The sequence below is a fragment of the Bombus bifarius genome, unplaced genomic scaffold, assembly GCF_011952205.1.
Source record: "Bombus bifarius isolate JDL3187 unplaced genomic scaffold, Bbif_JDL3187 scf7180000008019, whole genome shotgun sequence".
NCBI lineage: Eukaryota > Metazoa > Arthropoda > Insecta > Hymenoptera > Apidae > Bombus > Bombus bifarius.
The window spans coordinates 346085-368473 of NW_022884392.1; the positions used below are offsets into that span (position 1 = coordinate 346085).

At 28.8% G+C, this 22389-nt stretch overlaps 5 protein-coding genes across 17 annotated transcripts; 2 read left to right on the forward strand and 3 right to left on the reverse strand.

The window, feature by feature from the left end:
- Positions 1-99: 99 nt before the first annotated feature.
- LOC117207095 (U5 small nuclear ribonucleoprotein 40 kDa protein) lies at positions 100-2255 on the reverse strand. Its single transcript, XM_033446962.1, has 6 exons — positions 1526-2255; positions 1321-1450; positions 923-1236; positions 550-822; positions 316-481; positions 100-237 (listed from the first exon to the last, which is right to left on the reverse strand). The coding sequence occupies exons 1-6, from the start codon at positions 1637-1639 to the stop codon at positions 179-181; spliced, it is 1056 nt and encodes a 351-aa protein (XP_033302853.1). The 5' UTR covers positions 1640-2255; the 3' UTR covers positions 100-178.
- Positions 2256-4658: 2403 nt separating this feature from the next.
- On the forward strand, positions 4659-8631 carry LOC117207091 (lymphoid-specific helicase-like). Of its 2 annotated transcripts, none has more exons than XM_033446954.1 (7): positions 4659-5175; positions 5634-5998; positions 6104-6693; positions 6773-7422; positions 7555-7895; positions 8047-8305; positions 8412-8631. In XM_033446954.1, the coding sequence occupies exons 1-7, from the start codon at positions 5115-5117 to the stop codon at positions 8480-8482; spliced, it is 2337 nt and encodes a 778-aa protein (XP_033302845.1). In that variant the 5' UTR covers positions 4659-5114; the 3' UTR covers positions 8483-8631. The 2 variants fall into 2 exon arrangements, with proteins under 2 accessions (XP_033302845.1, XP_033302844.1); XM_033446953.1 differs by having other exon boundaries at positions 4661-5175; positions 7501-7895.
- On the reverse strand, positions 7907-12361 carry LOC117207090 (uncharacterized protein KIAA1841). Of its 3 annotated transcripts, none has more exons than XM_033446951.1 (9): positions 12034-12361; positions 11106-11820; positions 10623-11003; positions 10170-10436; positions 9810-10104; positions 9497-9725; positions 9159-9432; positions 8887-9068; positions 7907-8293 (listed from the first exon to the last, which is right to left on the reverse strand). In XM_033446951.1, exons 1-9 carry the CDS (start codon positions 12116-12118, stop codon positions 8280-8282), a joined length of 2442 nt encoding a protein of 813 aa, XP_033302842.1. In that variant the 5' UTR covers positions 12119-12361; the 3' UTR covers positions 7907-8279. The 3 variants fall into 3 exon arrangements, with proteins under 3 accessions (XP_033302842.1, XP_033302841.1, XP_033302840.1); XM_033446950.1 differs by lacking the exon at positions 7907-8293 and adding an exon at positions 8628-8819; XM_033446949.1 differs by lacking the exon at positions 7907-8293 and adding an exon at positions 8628-8822.
- Positions 12362-12883: 522 nt separating this feature from the next.
- LOC117207101 (rabankyrin-5) lies at positions 12884-22380 on the forward strand. 8 transcript variants are annotated; one of them, XM_033446974.1, is made up of 15 exons: positions 12885-13036; positions 13135-13203; positions 13283-13475; positions 13534-13723; positions 13791-13900; positions 13980-14239; positions 14313-14462; positions 17264-17667; positions 18397-19110; positions 19368-19640; positions 19913-20354; positions 20487-20684; positions 20836-21076; positions 21707-21962; positions 22046-22380. In XM_033446974.1, exons 3-15 carry the CDS (start codon positions 13472-13474, stop codon positions 22173-22175), a joined length of 3372 nt encoding a protein of 1123 aa, XP_033302865.1. In that variant the 5' UTR covers positions 12885-13036; positions 13135-13203; positions 13283-13471; the 3' UTR covers positions 22176-22380. The 8 variants fall into 8 exon arrangements, with proteins under 8 accessions (XP_033302868.1, XP_033302869.1, XP_033302865.1 ...); XM_033446977.1 differs by lacking the exon at positions 13135-13203 and having other exon boundaries at positions 12884-13036; positions 13370-13475; positions 13537-13723; XM_033446978.1 differs by lacking the exon at positions 13135-13203 and having other exon boundaries at positions 12884-13036; positions 13375-13475; positions 13537-13723.
- LOC117207103 lies at positions 14845-16979 on the reverse strand. 3 transcript variants are annotated; one of them, XM_033446980.1, is made up of 4 exons: positions 16610-16979; positions 15692-15868; positions 15379-15558; positions 14845-15297 (listed from the first exon to the last, which is right to left on the reverse strand). In XM_033446980.1, exons 2-4 carry the CDS (start codon positions 15744-15746, stop codon positions 15023-15025), a joined length of 510 nt encoding a protein of 169 aa, XP_033302871.1. In that variant the 5' UTR covers positions 15747-15868; positions 16610-16979; the 3' UTR covers positions 14845-15022. The 3 variants fall into 3 exon arrangements, with proteins under 3 accessions (XP_033302871.1, XP_033302873.1, XP_033302872.1); XM_033446982.1 differs by lacking the exon at positions 15692-15868 and having other exon boundaries at positions 15379-15531; XM_033446981.1 differs by lacking the exon at positions 15692-15868.
- Positions 22381-22389: the final 9 nt, after the last annotated feature.

The window sequence follows — 22389 nt, forward strand, 5'->3', positions numbered from 1 at the left end:
TTTTTTATTTACTGACCAAAATATTTTTTTGAATACTTTCTTTTGATAATAGAACAAGTATACATAGAAAGGTATAAAATGAGAATACAAAATGATCTATACATGTAATATTATTACACATTTTATTTTATATAGATATCTAAATTTAAAAATCAAGTGAAAATCAATTTTAATTTCCTTATTGTGCAGCTTCAATTTCTCCCAGGTATATTTGTTTATCACTGGACCCAGAGCAAACTAAAAGTAAGAAAAAGACATTTAAAATTATTATGATAGACTAATCATTACAGCATTTTATAATTTTATATGTATTACCAATTGGTTCTTTTGGATGAAAGTCAATATCATTGACGGAACCATTATGACCAGGTAATTTGTATAATATCCTACGACTTGTAGTATCCCAAATATAATGAAATCTATCTGATGATCCAGCTGATACTTTACTACCATCTGGAGACCATGCACATCTCAGAAGATTCTGCAATCATTTAAATAAATAGAATCATAAAATCTTAATAATATATGTATCAAAAATTAAAAAACCACCTTTTCAAAATTATGCTGATGTCCAGAAATAATTTTTACACAACGTTCGTAAGGAGCAAATGGTCTTACATCCCAAATTCTTAATGTGTTATCTACAGCATTTGATAATATATAAGAACCATCCGGACTAAGACTTAATCCAGTTATAGTATCAGAATGTCCTTTTAGTTTATAAAGAATAGAGTTTTTTCTTAAATCCCATACTTTTATATCATTATCTATTCCTCCACTTATTACTTGTTCTGCTGTATCATTAAATGTTACAGCAGTAACCTACATTAAAATAAAAAAAAAGAGAAAGAGAATAGAAAATGCCAAAGCCTGATAAATAATGAATTCAAAAAATCAAAAATCATTATGAGAAAGGTATTACCTGATATGTATTATTTAGGGTATAACACTGTCCTCTTTTTCTGGGATCCCAAACACGTATTGTGCTATCATCGCTACCTGAACAAAGTTGTGTAAGGCCTCTTCTTGCTCCAGACACAGAGTTTACAAAGGAAGTATGACCTTTGAGCTTTTTTATTCTAGTTCCAGCAGCTATGTCCCATAAACCTAATGTCATGTCTGTACTAGCTGTATATAAATGATTGCCATCAGGACTAAAGTGTAATTCCATAATCGCTCCACTATGTCCAGTTAATACAGAAATATTTTCACATTCCCCATAGACATTCCAAATAACTGTAAGTATATATATATTATATTTGCATCCACTATAAAGTATATGTAATGCATTCACAGTTTTTTAAATCATTGATAACATACAAATTTGTCTATCAAAGCCTGTGGAAGCAAGATATTGACCCTCTGGATGAAATTCAAGAGAAAATATATCTCCTTGATGTCCTTCAAGGAGCATAATAGGTGCAAATAGAGAAGATGTTCTAGGTGGACCCTGAAGAAAAAAATAAATTATTATTTCAAAGCTTTATTCAACAATTATAAGATGAATAACGTTAGTTTAACTTACATTTTGTACAACTGCTTTTTCTCTACTACTAAAGACTACCTCATTTTTGGTACGTTTTGAGGCAGGAACTAATGCTAAGATATCATCTCCTTTACGTTTATCCAAAATTGGCATAATGAATAATTTTGGTTATTAATTATAATCACGATACTTTACAAATACGTTTATGACAGATAAAAGCATAAACCAGCTAGCTGATAGCAGCGAGGAAATGAGACTACTCACGCCCGTAGTTCTAGCTATTTCACAAAACAGGTGCTGCACCATGCGGCTAAATGCTGAAGTTAATTAAAGTTAGCATATACAAGAACCATTGAGTTCCACGTTATAAGAACCAATTTGTCCTTGAACCTGTTGTACAGTACCACGGAAATGTTCATATCTACTTTTCTATTTGAAATAGACAAGTATGAGAATGACAAAATCACGCAATAATGATTTACGTTAGTAAAAGTTCAGTTTTAGAAAAGTAAAAAATAAAAGAGGTTTCACTTATAAATTAATACCCAGATACATTGTCTCAGCGATATCTGATATTGGATTATGTTACACTATCTGATCGAGCTTCTTGGTGCGTTAGAAGAACCCCCCTCTCCCGCCGTAGTATGAGTGAGTGCTCAAGTGTGCAATTATGCAGAGGATCTTTTTGTACAATTATCGAATGTTTTCTGTATTCGACAAATGGAGGCAAGATATATCGATTTTGAATCTTTTTTTTTTGCAAGGGAGAAATCCTCATGGACACACCGCTGCTGCTAATAACCGATAACAGCAGAGTAGTGTCGGACTCCTACCAACTAAAACTCCACGATGACCATCCTACGCGTATGACAGGAGTGCTCCAGGAACCTCTTATGAATTATCTTCTGTTGCACCCCCTTCCCGCGTCCTCTTGTTCGAGCCAGGCCTAATAATTCTCTGACTGTTGAATTTGGCGTTAGGGGGGCCATTGCCTCTAGCGCTATCCTCCCTTCTAGTCGTGGTCCGTTGGGGCGGCGATGAAGCGGTCTAGGCCGCCTGACCGCCATCCCCCTCCATCGCCTTATCCTACAAGGGTGAGAGTTTTTCTTTCTCTCCCTTTCTGCTCGCTCCTTTGCGCGCATAACTCGCTCGCAGAAGAGGCGGACAGCCTCATATTCCTGTGGCCCGCTCAACATCGCTTCTACAATCGCCGAAGGGGTCAATCTTTCGCCTATGACGTGCCGCACTTCAATAAAAAAAAGCTATGTAATTGTTTTATTATAAATCCTAAGATATCATCAAAATGCTAAAATGCCCCTATTATGAGCATATTTTAATTGAAAAAATAGCTGAACTTTGTCTCCAGGCACAATTTCTTCCTCAATTATTATTGCGTCTTTTGACAATACAGGAAACATTTGATAATTGCACAAAAATCGGGATCCATGTATTACAATAATGGAAATGTAGAAACGATTCTATTTCTCGAAGCTGAGATCTTAGACGTGTCGAAAGTAGAAAAGAACAATGCGAGTGAAAGAAAAGGATAGACTGAGAATCTAAACGATCAAATATTAAACATATTAAACACACGACAAATATTAAAAGCCCGCGATAAGCTGAGACTCAAAACTCAAACTTTCTTATTTTTGCTTCGTGATAAATGAAACATTTACCAACATGTTTCTTACATTTTTGTAATTAAAATGACACAAAACACGATATAATTTGGAGTATATTTGTTTACTTATTTTAGTCAGAAAGATCTCACAAATACATTAGTAAAAGTTTAATCTTAAAAAGACCAAAAATAAAAAGTTTCACTTTTAAATTAGTACCTAGATACATTGTCTCGGCGATATCTGATATTGGATTATATTATACCACTCGATTGCGGCAGACTATCGAGCTTCTCGGTGCATTACGGGAACCTCCGTAGTGGGGAAGAGTGCACGAGTGTGTAATTATGCAAAGGATCTTTTTGTATAATTATCGAATGTTTCCTGAATTCGATAAATGAAGGAGAGATATAACGACTTTGATTATAGAAATTACGATTTGAAATCCAAGAATTCATTGCACTGGTTCAAAATTTGCACATTGTTAAAGTTTGATATTTTTTTATTAAATTATCTGGCCTATTCCACATGACTTTTTTTCTTATACGTTGTTCGTCTTTGTTGGTACTATGAGTGTAATTGAATATTGTCTTATGGAGATAGAAAAATACAAGTAATATTAGATGCGCCACGTATAACCATTATTCAAAACGTTATTTGACAAATCGATTTATATATTGATGATAAAGCAATATTACGTTATTCTGAACACAATATGTGTTTAAATAAATAATAAAATTTACTGTTTAAATGGCTGTCACGTTAAAGTAAGCTATGCAGTAGTCTAAAAGTACCAAACTTTAAAAACGCAAGACTTTTGAGCCAATGGATTCCTAAATTGGAAACTTCCATATGTCGTCTCCATTCTTCTCTATTCATGAGAGCTATCAGAAAATGCTAAAAAAGCATTATAACATTTTACAACAACAAATGACCTTATATGTAAAATCGTTTAATTCATTTCAACGAGCATCATCGTACTAAAGAAAAAGAATATATGATTTTATGCGACGATGAAAAATATTCATGCCAGTACAATTAACACGCCAAGTACCAAAGATTAATGTTAAATCTAAATGGTGTATTAAAATTATTGCATCATTCCACTAATCCATAATCGTTTGAAAGGGAATATTCTTTTATCTCCTCCAAAAAAAAATGTAGTAAACTATTAATTTCTCTTTCTTAGGCAACTTACAATGTGTTATTGTTGCGCGATTTTGTCATTCTCATACTTTTCCATAGAACCGTACAATTAAATAGGTTCTTGTAGCGTGGAACTTAGTAGATTCTTGTCTATTCTAGTGTGTAACCAAACAGGACAGATCCCTGACTTTAAGCTTCGATGTATAAGTTCTTGTATCTGCTAAGCTTAGTTAAATTCAGCATTTGGTCGTATGGTGCAGCACTAGTCCGGGAACAACCAGGTCCATAATCCACTCTCATTTCCTCTCTGATCACGCATGCGGAGAATACATTTTTCACAACTAATCACGACTCAATTTTCGGACGATTTTCCCTAGCGAGTCTGGAGATCTATTTATATGGTGGTAGTCACGACTTGATTTTTGGACAGTTTTCCCTAGGTTTCGCTATATGAATATAGAGACCTCTATATATAATCTTGACTACAACCTATATTCCCACGTCCATGATAGTTATTCATTCTTTTGCACCGATTAATTCATATCTCATCAATTCAACAATGACCAAATCCAAGACGGTAAACCAGCTATAACTTCGCCAGTGCGTGAGCTAAGATTGGTTCATAGAAACGGCTCAATGCAAAGCCCGAAGCTGTAGTTGGGCGACCGCAACGCCATTCTCTGCCAATTATTACGAATCTAACCACGCAAAAGATAGTTATATATTCGTATGTGTAGTCAAATTTAGCGGGAGTTTCTCAGCACGTGAGATATTCATATATTTTATTAAATTCGTTTTCTCCTTGATTTGAAGTTGTTTTTTAACAAATAAATATTAAAAGTTACTTTTAATCACTTCTCGAAATGGAAAGTAATAATTGTGGCACAAAAATTCTTATTTCTAGCAATATGAGTTTAGTTACAGGTAAAACTCTCTTATTAAAATTATACAAATTGTTATGAAAATAAAAGAAAGTTGTTACATACATCACTATTTCTTTCAATAACAAGATTTACATCAATTTTTCAATATTTCTAATATAAATTTTATTTATGTGAAACAATTAGCGATCTCGTTTTAAACGCAACATGTAATATAAATTTAATATTTCTTTCTATTGAAAAGTCAAATATTCAAAATTATTCTGTTATATTTTATTGTTGGTTTACTCCTTATTTTTTTCATTTATTACTTTTTAAAATGACTTGAAATTGAAATTTTGTTAAGTAATTATGAAAAATAATATTTTTCTCTAAAACAAGAATTTAATCAATATGTATCATAATTCTTATGATATTAAAAAAAGCGGATATTAATTTTTTATGTTTACTTAATATTTTTGTCATATATTTATATTATTCTTATTTCTTATATATGGGAAGGCAATTCTAGAAGCATTGTAGACAATGTCAAATTTAACAATGAACCACTGGAAGAATCTAAAATAAATCAAAAGAAAAGAAAACGACAGGAAGAAGCAGAAAACAAACAATTAGCTGAGGAAGAATATAATCAACAAATTCAAGAACAACAATATAAACGATTAATGCATTTGTTAAGTAGAAGTAAATTTTATGCTTCATTTATTGTTAGTAAAATTGACGAAAGTTTGGAGAAAAATGTTAGTAAATCTAACAAATCCACAAAAAGGGATGGAAAGAAAATACAGTATGCAAATGAAAACATAGCGCCATATGACAAAGGAAAAAAAAAAAATAATAATACACAAAAATATATATCTAAAGATGTAAATAAACGTAGTAGTACTTATAATTATATGATAATTATAATTTTTATACACATTTTATGATTTGTTAATGTTTTCTTTACTGAATATATATGTAATTTCTAGGTACAAAAGAAAATACATATAAATAAAAACAAGTTAAATTTAAGTGAAGATGAAATTGAAAATGAATTAAAAAATGATTTTAAGGGTGAAACAGAGAATAGCAACAATGTTATTATTGAAACACCAAAATATTTTAAAGGAGAGTTACGAGACTATCAGAAGGAAGGACTCCAATGGCTAAAAGTTCTTTATGAAAATGGTATAAATGGAATTTTAGCTGATGAAATGGGACTTGGGAAAACAGTTCAAGTCATAGCCTTACTGTGTCATCTCATTGAAAAACGGCAAGGTGGACCGTATTTATTAGTTGCTCCTCTCTCAACTCTACCAAATTGGATGTTAGAATTTGAAAAATTTGCACCAAACTTGCCCATTGTGTTATTTCATGGAACACTAGAGGAAAAATTAATACTAAGGAGCAAAATTAAACATAAATATAAGATTACAGAAACTTATAGTACATTCCCAATTGTACTTACATCTTTCGAAGTGCCATTACTTGAAAGCAGTTTTATTAAATCTTTGAGCTGGAGATATATAATCATAGATGAAGGACACAGAATTAAAAATCATGAATGTCAACTTATAAAGTATGTTGTTAAAATTCAACTACTTATTTATATCATAAACATTGAATTGTAAATAATATAATTCATTACTATTTTATAGGATTTTAAAGGCTTGTAAATCCATGAACAGACTTTTATTAACAGGCACACCACTACAAAATAATTTAGCAGAACTGTGGTCATTGTTAAATTTTTTGTTACCAGAAATTTTTGATGATTTAGCTGTTTTTGAATCATGGTTTGATGCAAAAAAACATCAGGGTGATGAAGGAGCAAAAAAATTCTTAAAGTTAGAAGAAGAAAAACGAGTACTGTCATCATTACGTGAGATATTACAACCATTTCTGTTGAGACGTGAAAAGAGCGAGGTTTGTTTGGACATACCGCCAAAAAAGGAATTAGTTGTTTATGCCCCTCTGACAGAATTACAGCATAGTTTATATAAAGCAGTATTAAATCATGATATAGATCAATTAAGCAAGATCGAGGAAGAACCGATTATATACACAGAAGATGGTAAAAGACCAAAAAGAAAATGTGCCTTAAGAAATATGAATAATATTATGAGTACATATCTTGATAATGATGTCTCATCAAATAGTTCACTTCAACAAATTGATGATAGTGGAGACAGTGAAACTTGGATAAATGTAAAATCTGGAAATGAAGAAAATTTATTAATGTGGAAAAAATACACTGATGTTACAGAGCGTAATAAAGACTTCTTAATTAATGTTCAGACTAGACATAGTAAGTTATTATTTAGTGTAGAATATATATTAACCATTCAAATATTTTATTCTTATGTTTATCTCTTCATCGTTTCAGTTAGTTTGTACAAAAAGATTGTAAATCACCCATATTTAATACATTGCCCATTAGGTCCAGATTTCTTGCCACAAATAAATGAAGAATTAGTTAGAGCATCTGGTAAGCTTTTAGTATTAGATGCAATGCTTGCAAGACTTAAAAAACATGGGCACAAAGTTTTATTATTTTCCACCATGACAATGATATTAGATGTTATAGAAGATTATCTTTCATTACGTGATTACAAATATGTCAGATTAGATGGCTCTACTAAGCTTGTGGATCGAAAGGAAAATATTCACAATTTCAATACAAATCCTGAAATATTTCTATTCCTTATATCTACAAGAGCAGGTGGCATTGGATTAAATCTTGTTGGGGCAGATACTGTTATCATATATGATTGTGATTGGGTACATTGTTGTTTGTTTTATTACTTTTATTATAGAAATTGTAACTTCTAATACTAACTGATACTAATTTCTTATTATTATTACCTATGATGATAAGTATAAAAATCCTGATATTACATTGTTAATTAAAAGCAATTTGATACATTTGCAGAATCCTCAAGCGGATATACAAGCTATGGCACGTTGCCATAGAATAGGTCAAACACGTCCAGTAGTAATATATAAATTATGTACCAAAGGAACTATTGATGAAGCAATTATTAATCGCGCTGATGCAAAACGCCTTCTAGAGAAAGTAGTAATCTCCAAACACATTCAGTCGATAAATGTGAATAACAAAGCAGATTTACTGAAGTTACAAAAACTTTTAGGATCAAAAGAATGTCAAATAGTTGCATCTGAAAATGAAGGTAAATTATTGAAATGTACATAATTTTAATACCCACATTTCGTAATTTTTATAATCATAAGTAATTTTGTATAATTTTTAATCATTTTTAATGATTTTCAATACAGTCTTTACGGAGGAAGAACTTAACAACCTATTAGATAGGAGTGACTTATACAAAAAACAAGGAGAAACTTAAATGCCTCAACTTCTTTCTTGAATGGATAATACAGTATAAATATATAAGTTTGTTTTAGTTTCATATTATTTTTAGTTACTATATAATATTTATTTTTGTATCATTTGTCATATAATACTAAGGTTTATTTAATGATGTTTAAACAAAAAGTAAAAAAATATTTTATTTTATGAAAGAGTTCAACATACAAAACAGTCAGTAACAGTTATACTATTCTGATATACTTATGATTTATTTAATTTCGTACGTAGAAAATACTTCCCAGTTATATTTTTATTTTTATAAGATTGATTTAGTTGATCACGAAGTTCTGCTTCCAACCTTGTATAAATTCCTCCTGCTTTGAATAATATTATTTATAAAAACTGTATATTTTCTAAAAATATAATATGTAATAAATGTACCATTTAATTGTTTTTTTATCCGATTATGTTTAGTAGATGATTTTAATAGCGAAGAAGAATCTACAGATACTCTCTTTGTTAGTAGCGTTATCATTTGTAAAGCTGCATTCTCTTCAAAATCTCTTTGATTATCTTGATTGTGTCTTACATTTAGATTACCACTCCACGAGCGACCATTATTTCTAAAATTATCTTATATCAGTAAGCATGAATAATTTTGTCACTTTAAAACAATATCATAATATAAATTTCTTTCATATGACATTAATCACCTCCACATGATGTCATTTCTTGATTTCTTTTTTATTTTACTTTTTAATTTTAATGAAGACCGTGCATGAGATTCTTCACTATGATTTGATTCTTCATCAATACTACTATATTCATAAGTTGTAATACCATCATCCATATCGCTATCTGTTGTCGAAGATGTAATCGATGAAGTATCAGTTGTAATAGAAACTTGCTGACGAACCTTTTGTGATGATTTTTGTAAATCATGTATTTGAGATATTCGTCGGAATCCTGACCCGCTCCAAATTTTTCCTAAATATTTAGAAAATATACTATTATTATCATTACTTATAAGCATTAAAATATGTTAATTTACCTAAAAGTCCAAGTCTTGGTCGCTGTGGTGTAAGTTCTATACCAAGCCACCACATTACATCTTTACATATTAATTTTCCTGGTTGAAGTGATGCATCACGAGCTACTAATCTAGTAATCTTTTCTGGGAAAAACAATTGCGGTGGTTTCATAACTATTACTTCCCTATGTACTGTAAAAATATTCAATACACTTATGTCTGTTTGAGTCTTAATATCTGGAATATGTTCCTAAGGAAGAAACAACACAGTAATTATGAAGTTCATATTTTCGGAAACTTTCAAAATTCAGAAGTGATATTAACAAATGCGTACCCTATACCTACAACCTTCATGATTTGGTAATACTCCAAACTTATATGCCCGTTGACTACAGCATGGATATCTGCCCAGAGGAAATGGTATAGGCCGTTGTTGTTCATTAATAAAAAACTGTGGAAATTCTGTATGATAGCAGCACCACTCAAAGTGATGGATTGGAAAATATATATTACACTGTGTACAAAATAAAAAGTGACAATCTCCCCATAGCCTCCAATAAACTTTACGCCAAGAACGTAACTCTGTTCGAAGACTAATAATGTAATCATTTAAAGTCCATGTCAAATCTCTGTAATATAAATTTTATTACAATTATACATCTCTTGATACTAAGTTTGAATACTAAAATCGTACCTTATGTGTTTGCTGTGAATATTCCCATGGTTGTCAATTTTCATTGCACTTGAAATACATGGTACATAATTAGAAACTGATTGAATAATATTTTTCCCACATTTACTGCACTTAAATAAAGTAGCTAAAGAACTATAGTGTCCCCTCTTATTATCTGGCATTACCTCGGCAAGAGACATAATCAACTTACAAAATAATTTACTTTGAATTTTATCCTTTTTGTCTTTTAATGCTTCAACATCTTCATTTGTAAATTGTTCTACTAATCTGAAAAGAGATATTAACTGGATTTGATATATTATTAATTAATTAAGAATAAATGGTATAAATTTTGCAAATACTGAATAAATAAATATTTTTTTCTATGCATTTTGTTGCAATAATAAAGAAATAAATTTTTTTGCTTAATGAACATTTAAAATATTTAAAACTGTATAAAAGTAAAACACCTACCTTATTAAAAGATTATCATCTAACCCAGTTAAAACTGTTGATGTTTTCAATATATCAGATATGTTTTCACGACAATATTGTAAGCAGCTTTCTAGTAGTGGTTCCATTTGTAAAAATGATGCAGACACCATTATTGGAATAACATTATTAATTTCCAAAACTGGCCATTCAGATTTTTTTATAATATCTTTTTTCACCCATCTCATTAGCCAATCAAATATTGTAACATCACAATGAACTGATATATCTATTTCCTCTAATTTTTGACCTGCTGTCACATCAGCAAAATAACGCATTTTTTGAATAAGAAGCTTTTGAGGACAATGGAAATTTTTTTTAATGTTCTTTTCTTCGTCACAGACGTGAATTTCCACTTCATTGCTGTACAAGCGTAGAATAAACTGTTATTAATTCTATAAAAAATTATTTTCAACGTCAATATTAAATTTACTTTCGATTGATATTAATTATTGGTACACTTACTCAGTTGATCTCTTACTTGATTTACTTTTATCTTTTTCCTTCTCTTTATGCATGACATTCGTAAGTACCTTGGTTTCAATATTATTAGTCAATGAATTACATTTCTTCACCTCGGTACTTATAATAGATTTTTTAATAATAGGCTGTGAAATAGTAGGTTTTGGAATCATATATGGCAATATTGAATCTAATAAACCTTCATGCAGTACATCACTTAGATTTGTTTTCATTAAGGTAATTAAAAAATTTTCTGTTGTATCTACAGATCTTCCAATGTTCATATCCTCTATTCGTAATGAACTTTGCATAATTTGATTGCATCTTTCAAAATCAGATATTACATTTTGATCATAAGTATGTGTTTGCTTATTTTTAAGTTGCATATTTGGAGGCACAATGCAATGTAGAGAGTATTTAATATTGTTATCATCTGTATCAGATGAAATTTCTTCTGCTGTATGAATACTTTTATGTTTCTGCATGACATTACTATTAATATACTTTTCATCAGTATTATTATAATTCTGTATTTTATAATGTATATCAATTTTTGTTAACTTGCCCCAATCAAGCTTGTTCTCTGTGGTTAATATTGTAGTTAAACTTCCACAATTGTCATTAACTTGGAATGCAAGTTTTATGAATTCAAAAAACATTCCAATTGTCAACTTTGATTGATTACAATCCTCAAGTTTATAAAATATTTGTGACAAATCTGAAGCAAATATTTCTTGTTATTTTATGTTAAAAAGACAGTATGATAAATTTATAAATGATAATTTCAACTTCTTCTTTCAACTATATTGATTAAATAAAGCTTAAATAAATATTTATTGTAAAAATTAGACAACAAAGATAAAATGAAAAGTGATAAATATCAAATACAACGATCTGAAGTTGTGCAATATATGAATTAGTTCATCAATACCTTCTTTAGTTATTGAACCGCATATCGCTAATAATTTGTGTATATTCTCTTTCAAAGATAAATTACTAATCTGATTTATTTCCATTTCTTTTAATTAATAAATTCTATTTAATAAATTCAGATTTCAATTACTACAATTACAATTTATATGTTACTTAAATGTAATTTTTAGTTATCACTGTATTTAACAATTGCTATATGCAAATTAGTCATTTGTATATGAACTTTTAATTTCAATACAATTCTTAATTTAATGAAAAAATTCATATTTGTAGCTTGAAAACTAGTGTAGATTCGACAATATTGACAAAACAGTAGTATCTCCATATAAATTTGTTTATTTGGAAAATTTACAGTAGATATCTCCAATAATTTGAATTTAAATATAACTCGTAATTAATTAACATCATATCTTAAATTATATATATTTATCCACCGCACTTATTATTATATATATAATAAATTATATTATATTATATTAGCATATATTATATATATGCTAGCTGATCTATATGATGATAGTGTATACATATACATATATATACTACATATGTATACATACTTGTGTGATGTCAAATTTTCTTTTTGATGTAAATAATATTATTAAAATATTACCAAAAAGATAACTTATGTTCCGATATAAAGTTACAGTTATAGCTAATATCTTTCCTAAAAGTTAAATCCGTTAATTATTTTATCTTTATCTGTTGTTAGTTATTTTTGCTAAAAGTCATTAATACTTATGATATCTATTTTTTAAATAACGTTTGAATATTTGATATCATATCATGTTTTTATTCAAAATATATTTAAAATGTAAACCTACAAAAATGTATCTTTTTATATTTTTATTTTACATGTAATTAATATAACTAGATTAAATCTGGGGAATGAGCTTTATCGAAACGTTGATATAATAGTTCCATGAATTTGTATAATATCATTCATTATTGTGTTATGAACTATGATTTAACAGATCCATGCACCGAATAGAATCTAAAAGGTGGCTATAATTAACATAATATAAGAAATTTGTCCGTATGTAATACTACCATTGTTATGATCGAAACTAACGAAAGAGCGACTTCTACTTTTTTGTAGTTTAAATTCTATAGGAATTTTTTCTGTCTTTCAAAAGTGTGGCTACATTTTCTTCAGAAAGAAAAATATGTATGTGAATTACAAATGTAATGAATACTGTACGTGGGCGTAGAATACGTGTTAGAATCTTATTAATATATGTTTTTAGCGTAAACGAAACATCGACACTATTTTCCGAGATCTCTCGTAGAAACTTTTGATCATTATTATCTATTTTTTTATCGTTATCACGTAGAACAGATTATATTGAACAAATATGAACTAACGTAAAAAGCCGGACATGCAATAACTTTCATACTACATTCAAGAAGAGTAAAAATAATTGCTCATAATAATTATGGGTAAGTTCAAAATGTTTATTTACGTTTTATAGACTATTTTACACTTCATACATTTCAGAAGATTCTACAGAAGCTCAAAAATGGCAACAGCATTTATCTTTATTACGGGAGCAGTATGTTAATTTATACAATACAAATACGGAACTTCAACGTGAATATGCAATTGTTACTGCAAATAAACAAGATACAGGATTTATTGGTAGACTTTTGACAACCATTGGATCTCTATATAGTCAACAACGTTATAGGTTTATAACTTCTTCAAATCATAATTTATTATATAAGCTTTGTCACTAATAAACATATATCTTTTAGCGATGTGATCATCAAATTGAAAAATCAGGAAATACCAGCACATAAATTTATATTGTCTGCTAGAACAGATTTTTTCAGTGAAGCAACACTATCAGAAGTGACCATTTTAGGTAAAGCATTAAAATATAAACAGAAATGTATGAAGAAAAGTTACATGTATATAGATATAATAAGAAACACCTTCTCTAGATTGGACTTATTTGGAGCCTAAGATTGGATTAATATTGCTGAAATGGATATACACAGGGAAGGTGCCTCAAGAGAATTTAACTTTAGAATTAATGAAAGCAGCATCTAATTTTCAGCTGACAGAATTAGTTGAACAATGTGAAAAATATTTAATTGGAATTGTAGGATTCAAAGATTGTGTTCAGTTGTACGCAGCTGCTGAGGAATTAGGTGCACAGAAATTAAAAGAGCATTGCAGTTCTTTGATTTCTGCACATTGGGTAAGAGAGATAAAAACATATATTGAATTGCGTAATTTCAATTTCTTAACTGATCAAAATTTCATGACGTTAGGAAGATTTAACAGGAGAAGACTTTAAAGAAATGCCTGGATCTCTATTATACAAATTATTACAGACTAAAAGTAAATACCCATTGCATGCCGCTGTTCGACTAATGAGGGAAGATGTGGTTTTTTTATATTTAGTGGAAAATAATTCAGGGGTAAGTTGCATATTTTAAATTATTACAAATGTCTATTTATATATAATAGGTCTTACTTGTAAGTTTAATATACTTACAAGATTTTATAATAACAATCATGTTTTGATGTTTCCATATTATTCCTTTAATTTTTATAAATAGTAAAGTAATATTTATGTAGTAAATTAAAGACATTCACAACCTATGTTATTGTTTCACAAATATTAATAGTAACAAACTTTATTGGAATTAATTTTTGGAATTATTATTTGGTATATATAATTTTCATATATAATTATAATTTGAATATATAATTATTACAGAAAATTATTACAATAAATTGCTAGATATAGTTCAATAATTATAGATGATACAGAAAAATTATTTCGTTTTTTTATTTAGATGTGTTTATTGATTTACAATCTCATAATTTATAAGGATTAATATCAAAAAGTAAAGCAAATATCGATTTTTATAACATTTTTTATGCCATTTTTAAATAGTAGTGAAATATATATATATATGTATCATATATATATTGAAAAAATTTCTTACCATAATAAGTACTTAGAGAAAGGATATCATAATAGTGTTGCAAACAGTAGTACTGTTATTAGTATAAAAATATAAAACATATTGATGGTTTTGGTTGGTTCTGATGAGTTGCATAAATGGTGACCACAAAAGCAATATTCTGATGGACCTGCTGGTGCTCCCCTATCTTCACCAATAAAGCAACCTTCTTTGTAAGCTGATGTTACAATTTCCTCTCTGTTTTGCCACTTATTATCGCTATAGGTTAATACTGTACGTTTTTGAGGTGCACAGTCCCTTTCTACAGTTGTGATCATAGGTGCTGGTAAAGATGATAAATTAATGAACATATATATATGCCAAACATGTTTTTTCAATTTACATATAGCAGCACTTTACTTACTTTTGAATTTAGAATAAATCGTTCTTTTTCCACAAAGTGTGGACGAAGGACAATACACTTGAAACCTAGGACTTCCATCAAAATGAGAACATAATAAATCAGTTTTTTCATGTCCTGATTGTGATGCATAACATTTGAAGCATGCAATACCTCCTGCAGTTATTTGCATTATTAATGTAACTAAAAATATTGAATATTCCAGACATACAATATGATTAAAAATATTTATTAAACAGTAAAGAATAAATGTTTTCAATGTGAATATAAATTATTTTATATAAAGATAAAATATATAAGTTAAATGTAAACGTACATAGAAAAACTATAGCAATTAATAAGATCTTTTTTGACTGTATTTGGAAAGTCATCTCATTTATAATTAAACAAAATGTGGTTAGAATACAATAATACTATTTACACCAATTTTAGCACAATTTTTATTTATATTTATTTATTTCATAGTTCAATTTATCACCATCATTACGCAAACCTGAAAAAATTTTATTTATCAACAATAAGTTTAGTTACTATTAGAAATGACATTCAAAAATAAAAATGATTTAATATAAAGATTCCAAATTAACTGTATTTTTTAATACCGTAATAATTATTATATTTATTTGGATGCATATAGCTGTATATTTTTATTAGACATAATATAAAATAATTATTTTTGTATCTGAATTTCCATAAAAAAATCATTCATTAAAATTAGTTTAAGTGAGTCACTTTTGATGTACAGAATGAGTATTTAGTTTATAAAAATAGATTTAATTAAATTTACTTCTATATATTTTCATCTTTCTGTTAAAAAATAATATTTGCATAAGCATAACCTCAATAACTTATTTAAAGGAAAACAATAATGTTTTGTATACTCTCTTTGCTTTAAACAAAAAGCTTTTAAAGTGATTTAGATTTTTATAAAAGGTTACAAATAACTTTTATATCGCAATTTGTAATCAATATAATGAAACTGTATGTTGCACTAATCTTCAATATATTGTAATATTATTTTTATACAATGAAAAATACATTTTTTAAATTTAATTTATGAATTAATTGGATCAGTACAAAATAAGAGGTATTTATTAATTTCTTTTATGAAAAAGACTGATCTATGTAAATTTAACTAAATAAATATTAATTGAAAAATGTAGGAAAAAATCTGCACTTAATTCGTACTTAAATATTTCAAAATTCATAATATCATAAGAAATTCAATATTTACGTTCGATTCCATCAGAGATCATTTCAACTATATTCTACTAAACACTGTCATTCATTCTTAAACAGCACCCTTTATTAATATTCACTAAATGCCATAGAGCAATCGTAGGATTTTGATTAACTGTTTTTCATTCTGCTACGAAGAAATATGCTCCTTTAATCGGAAGCTGACTGTTAGATGAGCCTATCACACGCCACATCATGGCTTTTCTATCCTTTACAAACGACTGTTTCTGCTGAATCAGTGCATCTTCATATTCCTTCCCGTTTTAATCATTCACATTGTTTATGTAATCTTTAATACTAACTATGTATGTATGTAACTAGCACTAATGCGTGCATGAACAAACATCCGTTTCGTTGGGTGTACCGCATCGTATATCTTTTGTATAAAATCAAAACAGTGGTTCTCAGTCAATTACATATCACGAACCTTTTAAATTACAATTTCAGTAAATAAAACTTTATTATTTTAATCTTATCAGATACAATCATGAATTAAATAAATTAAACTTTCAACTAAAAATGTCTTTCTTTATAAATTATTAGTTTAGAACAATATATATGTATAAGAAATATATTATACAATATCGAATGAAAAAATTATATATATTTTATAAATATCATTCTATAATTAAATGTTTTATTGTCTTAGTTAACGAAAGCCATTAATGCTTTGGATCATAAAGGAGAAATGCCTTTGGAAGTTGCTTTAAAAACTCGTCAACCATCACTGGCGCGCACTTTAGTTGAACACGGGGCCGATTTAAGCGCAAAAGATTCAAGAGGTCTTTCTTTACTCCAAGCTGCTATTTTTAAAGGAGATTCTTATTCGGCTGAATTTGTAATAGAACAGCTAGAAAATAATGGAAATATGAAAGAATTATGCGAGCCCATGAAACTTACCCGAAACGTGAAGGATATAAAAAATCCTGAAGAACTTGAAGGATGTACTGCGTTACATTTAATAACAAAACATAATTCAGAAAATATGTTAACAGTCGCATCCAGGTTACTTCATGCTGGTATTGATCCCAATTTACAAAATCACAGAGGATGGTATAATTATTTAATTATTTTTACTTGATTATTTCATTGAAAGTCACTGTAAAAATTAAAATTAAAATTGGTTCAAAAGTAGCAATTTATACCTTGAATTGATAGAATTTTTAAAAAACTGTATTAGTTTTACAGATTATTTCATAATTAGATTGCAGACATTTATGAAAATTGAAGTGGAATCCACACAAAGATTTACTTTACCTACTAAATATAATAAGTACTATACTTTAGATATTTCACATATATAGATATTAGCCAAGAAATTTAGATTTGATTTACATTTGTCCTAACTCACAATATTAACTTAACTTACGCATTCTTTAATTTATTTTCTCTTTTCATTCTTTTTCCATCTTAAATATTAACTTGTTTGATATTATCAACTTCTTATAACTCATCCCTACCACATTCCTTTTCCATTTTAAATTCCTAAGCCAATTCTCTATTCTCTTGTCCTTCCTTCCACTCACCACATCCTCTATGCTAACTCCTCTTCCTATTTTCTTACAGTCTCTTATTAGATGTTCCACCAATCAAAATCTATCCCTATAAATATTTCACATATACTTACATATTATGCACAACCTGTGTATTTTTATAGCTTAAAAGTTCCCATAACTGTATAAACATCTGCAATCTACTTATAATAAAGTGTCGAAAGCATTAAACTTATAATTAAAGTTAGACACCTTCTATAAATGTTATTGTTGATTCCTATTCTTGCAGGACTGCCTTACATAATTGTATTCAGGAGAGAAATGAACCACTTTTTGATGTCTTATTAGAATGTCAGAGTATAGATTTGGACAAAAGCACTAATGAAAATGATACTCCATTGTGTATCGCAATGAAAACAGACCCATTTAGTGGATTTTTTGCTAAGAAACTTTTAATCAAAGGCGCAACTCCGAATCCTGTATATAAGAATACAGGGGACACTCTATTACACGTTTTGATAAGAGAATATAAAGAAGAAGCTGCATTATTTTTAATCGATTATTGTAAGGATAACTTAATGCAAAAGAATAATGATGGATATTTGGTTTTACACGAAGCTTGTAAAGTTGGTTCGAAGAATTTAACGCGAGCTTTATTGAAAACTGGTTTCCCAGTCGACGAAGTTGCATTGTCTACTGGCGATGCACCAATACATATTGCTGTTTCCAATTTGTATTTTGATATTGTAATGGAATTGTTGCATGCACCTAATTCGAATTCCCAATTGAATTTAAAAAATAACGTGAATGAAACCCCTTTAAGTTTGGCTATTAAGGCTCCGTTTAAGAAGGGCAAAGATATAGTTTTGGCTTTAATAAAAGCTGGAGCAAATATCAATCAGTGCAATAATGATGGTTTAACATTGTTGCATCAAGCGATATTAAAAGAGGATTCGGCGACAGCGATTTTTTTATTAGAAAATGGTGCCGATATGAATACTAGGTAAATAGCATTGATATTAAACATTTTAGAAACAATTGTATTTTATTTATTTCATTTTTAACTTAATGGCATTTATCTCTTTGACATTAGATATTGCAAAAAATTTCAGGTTGAGATAAATTTTATCAAAGTAATTTTATAACTATCTGTGTTGCTTCGTTAGTATAAATAAAACAAAACCTAAAATCACTAAATAATCTGTTGCCAAATGGTTTTATTAATTATGTGATATTCAGTAAAAACTTTATTTCATTTAGAACTGCAGATGGAGAAACTCCGCTGCAACTTTCCATACACTGTAGACTGGGTGAAGTTGTGGAAGCACTTTGTAAAAGAGGAGTAGATACTTCTATAGGATGTCCATTATGGGATGCACTGGATTCAGATCAAGAGGATGTAGCATCTATTCTAGTTAAATATGGAGCAGACACTGACTGTTGGGGTCCTGGTCCAGATGATTGCCAACAAACATTGTTACACAGAGCAATTGACCACAACAAAGAAGATATTGCACAGTTCCTTATAAGAAGGTATATTACATATTAAGATATGTAATTATTAAAAATATATAAGAATTTGAAATCAGGATATTTAATATTTGGTTTGGTCCAATTAGAATTTTGAAAATATTTAGTTATATAAGAATATCGAAAATATAATAAAATATTTCGTAATTCTAATTTAATTTGACGTACTCAGATTTCTATATAATTATTATTAAAGATTGTAAAGATATCTTTTCTTATTATTTATTATTATTAAAAATCATAATAATTAAATTCTAAAATTATGTATGTTACAGTGGCTGTGATTTAAACATACCTAGAAAACCTGGCCCAGATGGTATTGGAGGTGACGAAGCAAGGGATGAATGTACTCCATTACATTTATGTTGTCAGTGGGGTTTAGAACAAGTTGTACAGACACTTATTGAACATGGTGCTGATGTGAATGCTCGAGATGTTGAGGGCAAAACTCCAGTGCACGTTGCTATACAAAATCAACATTCACAAATTATTTCTCTTCTACTTTGCCATCCTAATATAGATTTAAATAAACGAGATAAGAAAGGTTTAACACCATTTGCAACAGCATTAACATTTCGAAACAACAAAGCTGCTCAAGCGATATTGGAACGACTACCTAAAGCTGCTGAACAATATGACAATAAAGGCAGAAATTTTTTACATACTGCTATTCAAAAGAATGACATGGAAAGCATATTATTTCTATTATCTATACAGGTAAATATTGTTTTTGTAGTAATTAAAATGCATTTGAACTTATATTTATTTCATAAAAATTTTGACGCATTTAAAAAACTAATCAAACAAAATACATATGCAATAAAATGATTCATGATTCTTATTTTATAGGTAGACGTAAATTCCAGAGTTCATGATGTTACACAAACTCCACCTTTACATCTTGCTGCGGTTTCTGGAAATGAAATGTTAGTAAGAAGTTTAATATTGGCTGGTGCACATGTTAATGATACAGATGCAAACAGAAATACTGCATTGCATGCTGCTGCAAAAGCTGGTCATGCAGCAATTGTATCTGCTTTATTGCAGGTGAATACCATAACTTATCTATATGTTTGATCTAAATGGTATTATAAAATAAACTACTTCAGAAATCTTATTAAATGAAATATATATATATCTTTAGTTATAAGTTGAGTTTAACAGAAAATAATTGAATATATTTACTTTCTTATTATAGAACAATATAAACTTCGATGCAGTAAATGCAGATGGTGACAATGCATTGCATGTAGCTGTAAGAGAAGGTCATGTATCGGTGGTAAGAGCACTTTTGACTGAATGTACATTAGATGCAGAGGCTGTAAATCTTAAAGGAAGAAATCCCTTACACGAATTAGCTAGGTGTGGAAAAGATAATGCTGCAACTATATGTGAACTTTTCTTGGAATGTATGTCACAATATCCAGTAAATAATGCAGGTAAAGATACATCAAACTACTCCAAAATATTAATATGTTCATATTAGAAGTATTTACATTATAATATTTAACCGTTTGAGTCCCAAGCAGCGCGATCGCGCTGTTTAGATTTTGTGTCGAAAAGTCCCAGTACATTAGAACGCCATGGACGACTGACGGTATTTTATATTTCATTGTTATCTTATCTATTTTCATTACATTGTTATCTATGTTAATTTTTATTGAACAAAACTTGAAATATTTATAAACTAATAGTACGCATATATATAGATATATATCATAAAATAACAAATATGACAAGCGCTATTGTGCCGCTTATTTCTCTTCGTAATCGATTAAGATAAGCGCCATCGCGCAGTTCAGGATTTTTCGACCCTGTTTTTTTAAAAACCCCTGGGACTCACACGGTTAATTAGAAAAAAGTAGTATTTCTGCTGAATTTCTGATATATTTTTGTACATATATGTATATATATATGTGATTGTTTATATTTGAACAATATAGTAATAATTGATTTTATACATATGATACAGAAAGTATTATATATATTAAATTATAAGATTATTTTTAAATAGAACTGCAATATTATTTTATTATAAGCTAAATAAAACGATATGTATTTTATCCAAGATTTGGATGGCAATACTCCATTACTGATAGCTTATATGAAAGGAAATGGTCAACTTTGTCGTACTCTGGTAAAGGCTGGTGCATGCCTAGGTTCTATGAATAAAGAAGGCATTACAATTTTCAATTATCAAGTAGCAACAAAACAATTACTATACAGATTACTAGATTCCTTGACACAAGAAGCACCATGGGCAGATAAAGATCTTTGTCTGGAATGTGGTACAAAATTTTCCCTTACAATGCGAAAACATCACTGGTACAGAATCTTTGAACTTACATAAATTTATAAATCAGTATATTTAAGATTTATCTAAAATGAATTATTTTTATTATTTTTAGCCGCCATTGTGGTCGAATTTTATGTAATAAATGCTCCGATCAAGATGTTCCAATCGTAAAATTTGGATTAAATAAACCTGTGCGTGTTTGTGCAGTATGTTTTGATGTATTGCAACTAGGTGCTGAATGAACAAAGAAATAAATAAAAAAGTACATATTCATATGTAAATAAAATAAATATCATTCCATATGCATTTTTTATAAAAAAGTATACCAAAAATTTATATCATTTTGTGTGAATCACACTATATATATTTTGCTGTATTATATGATTATTCTTGTTGAAAGTTTGTTAAATTTATAGCTATTAAATTTTAAATACAGATGAAAGGAGAGTCGATGAA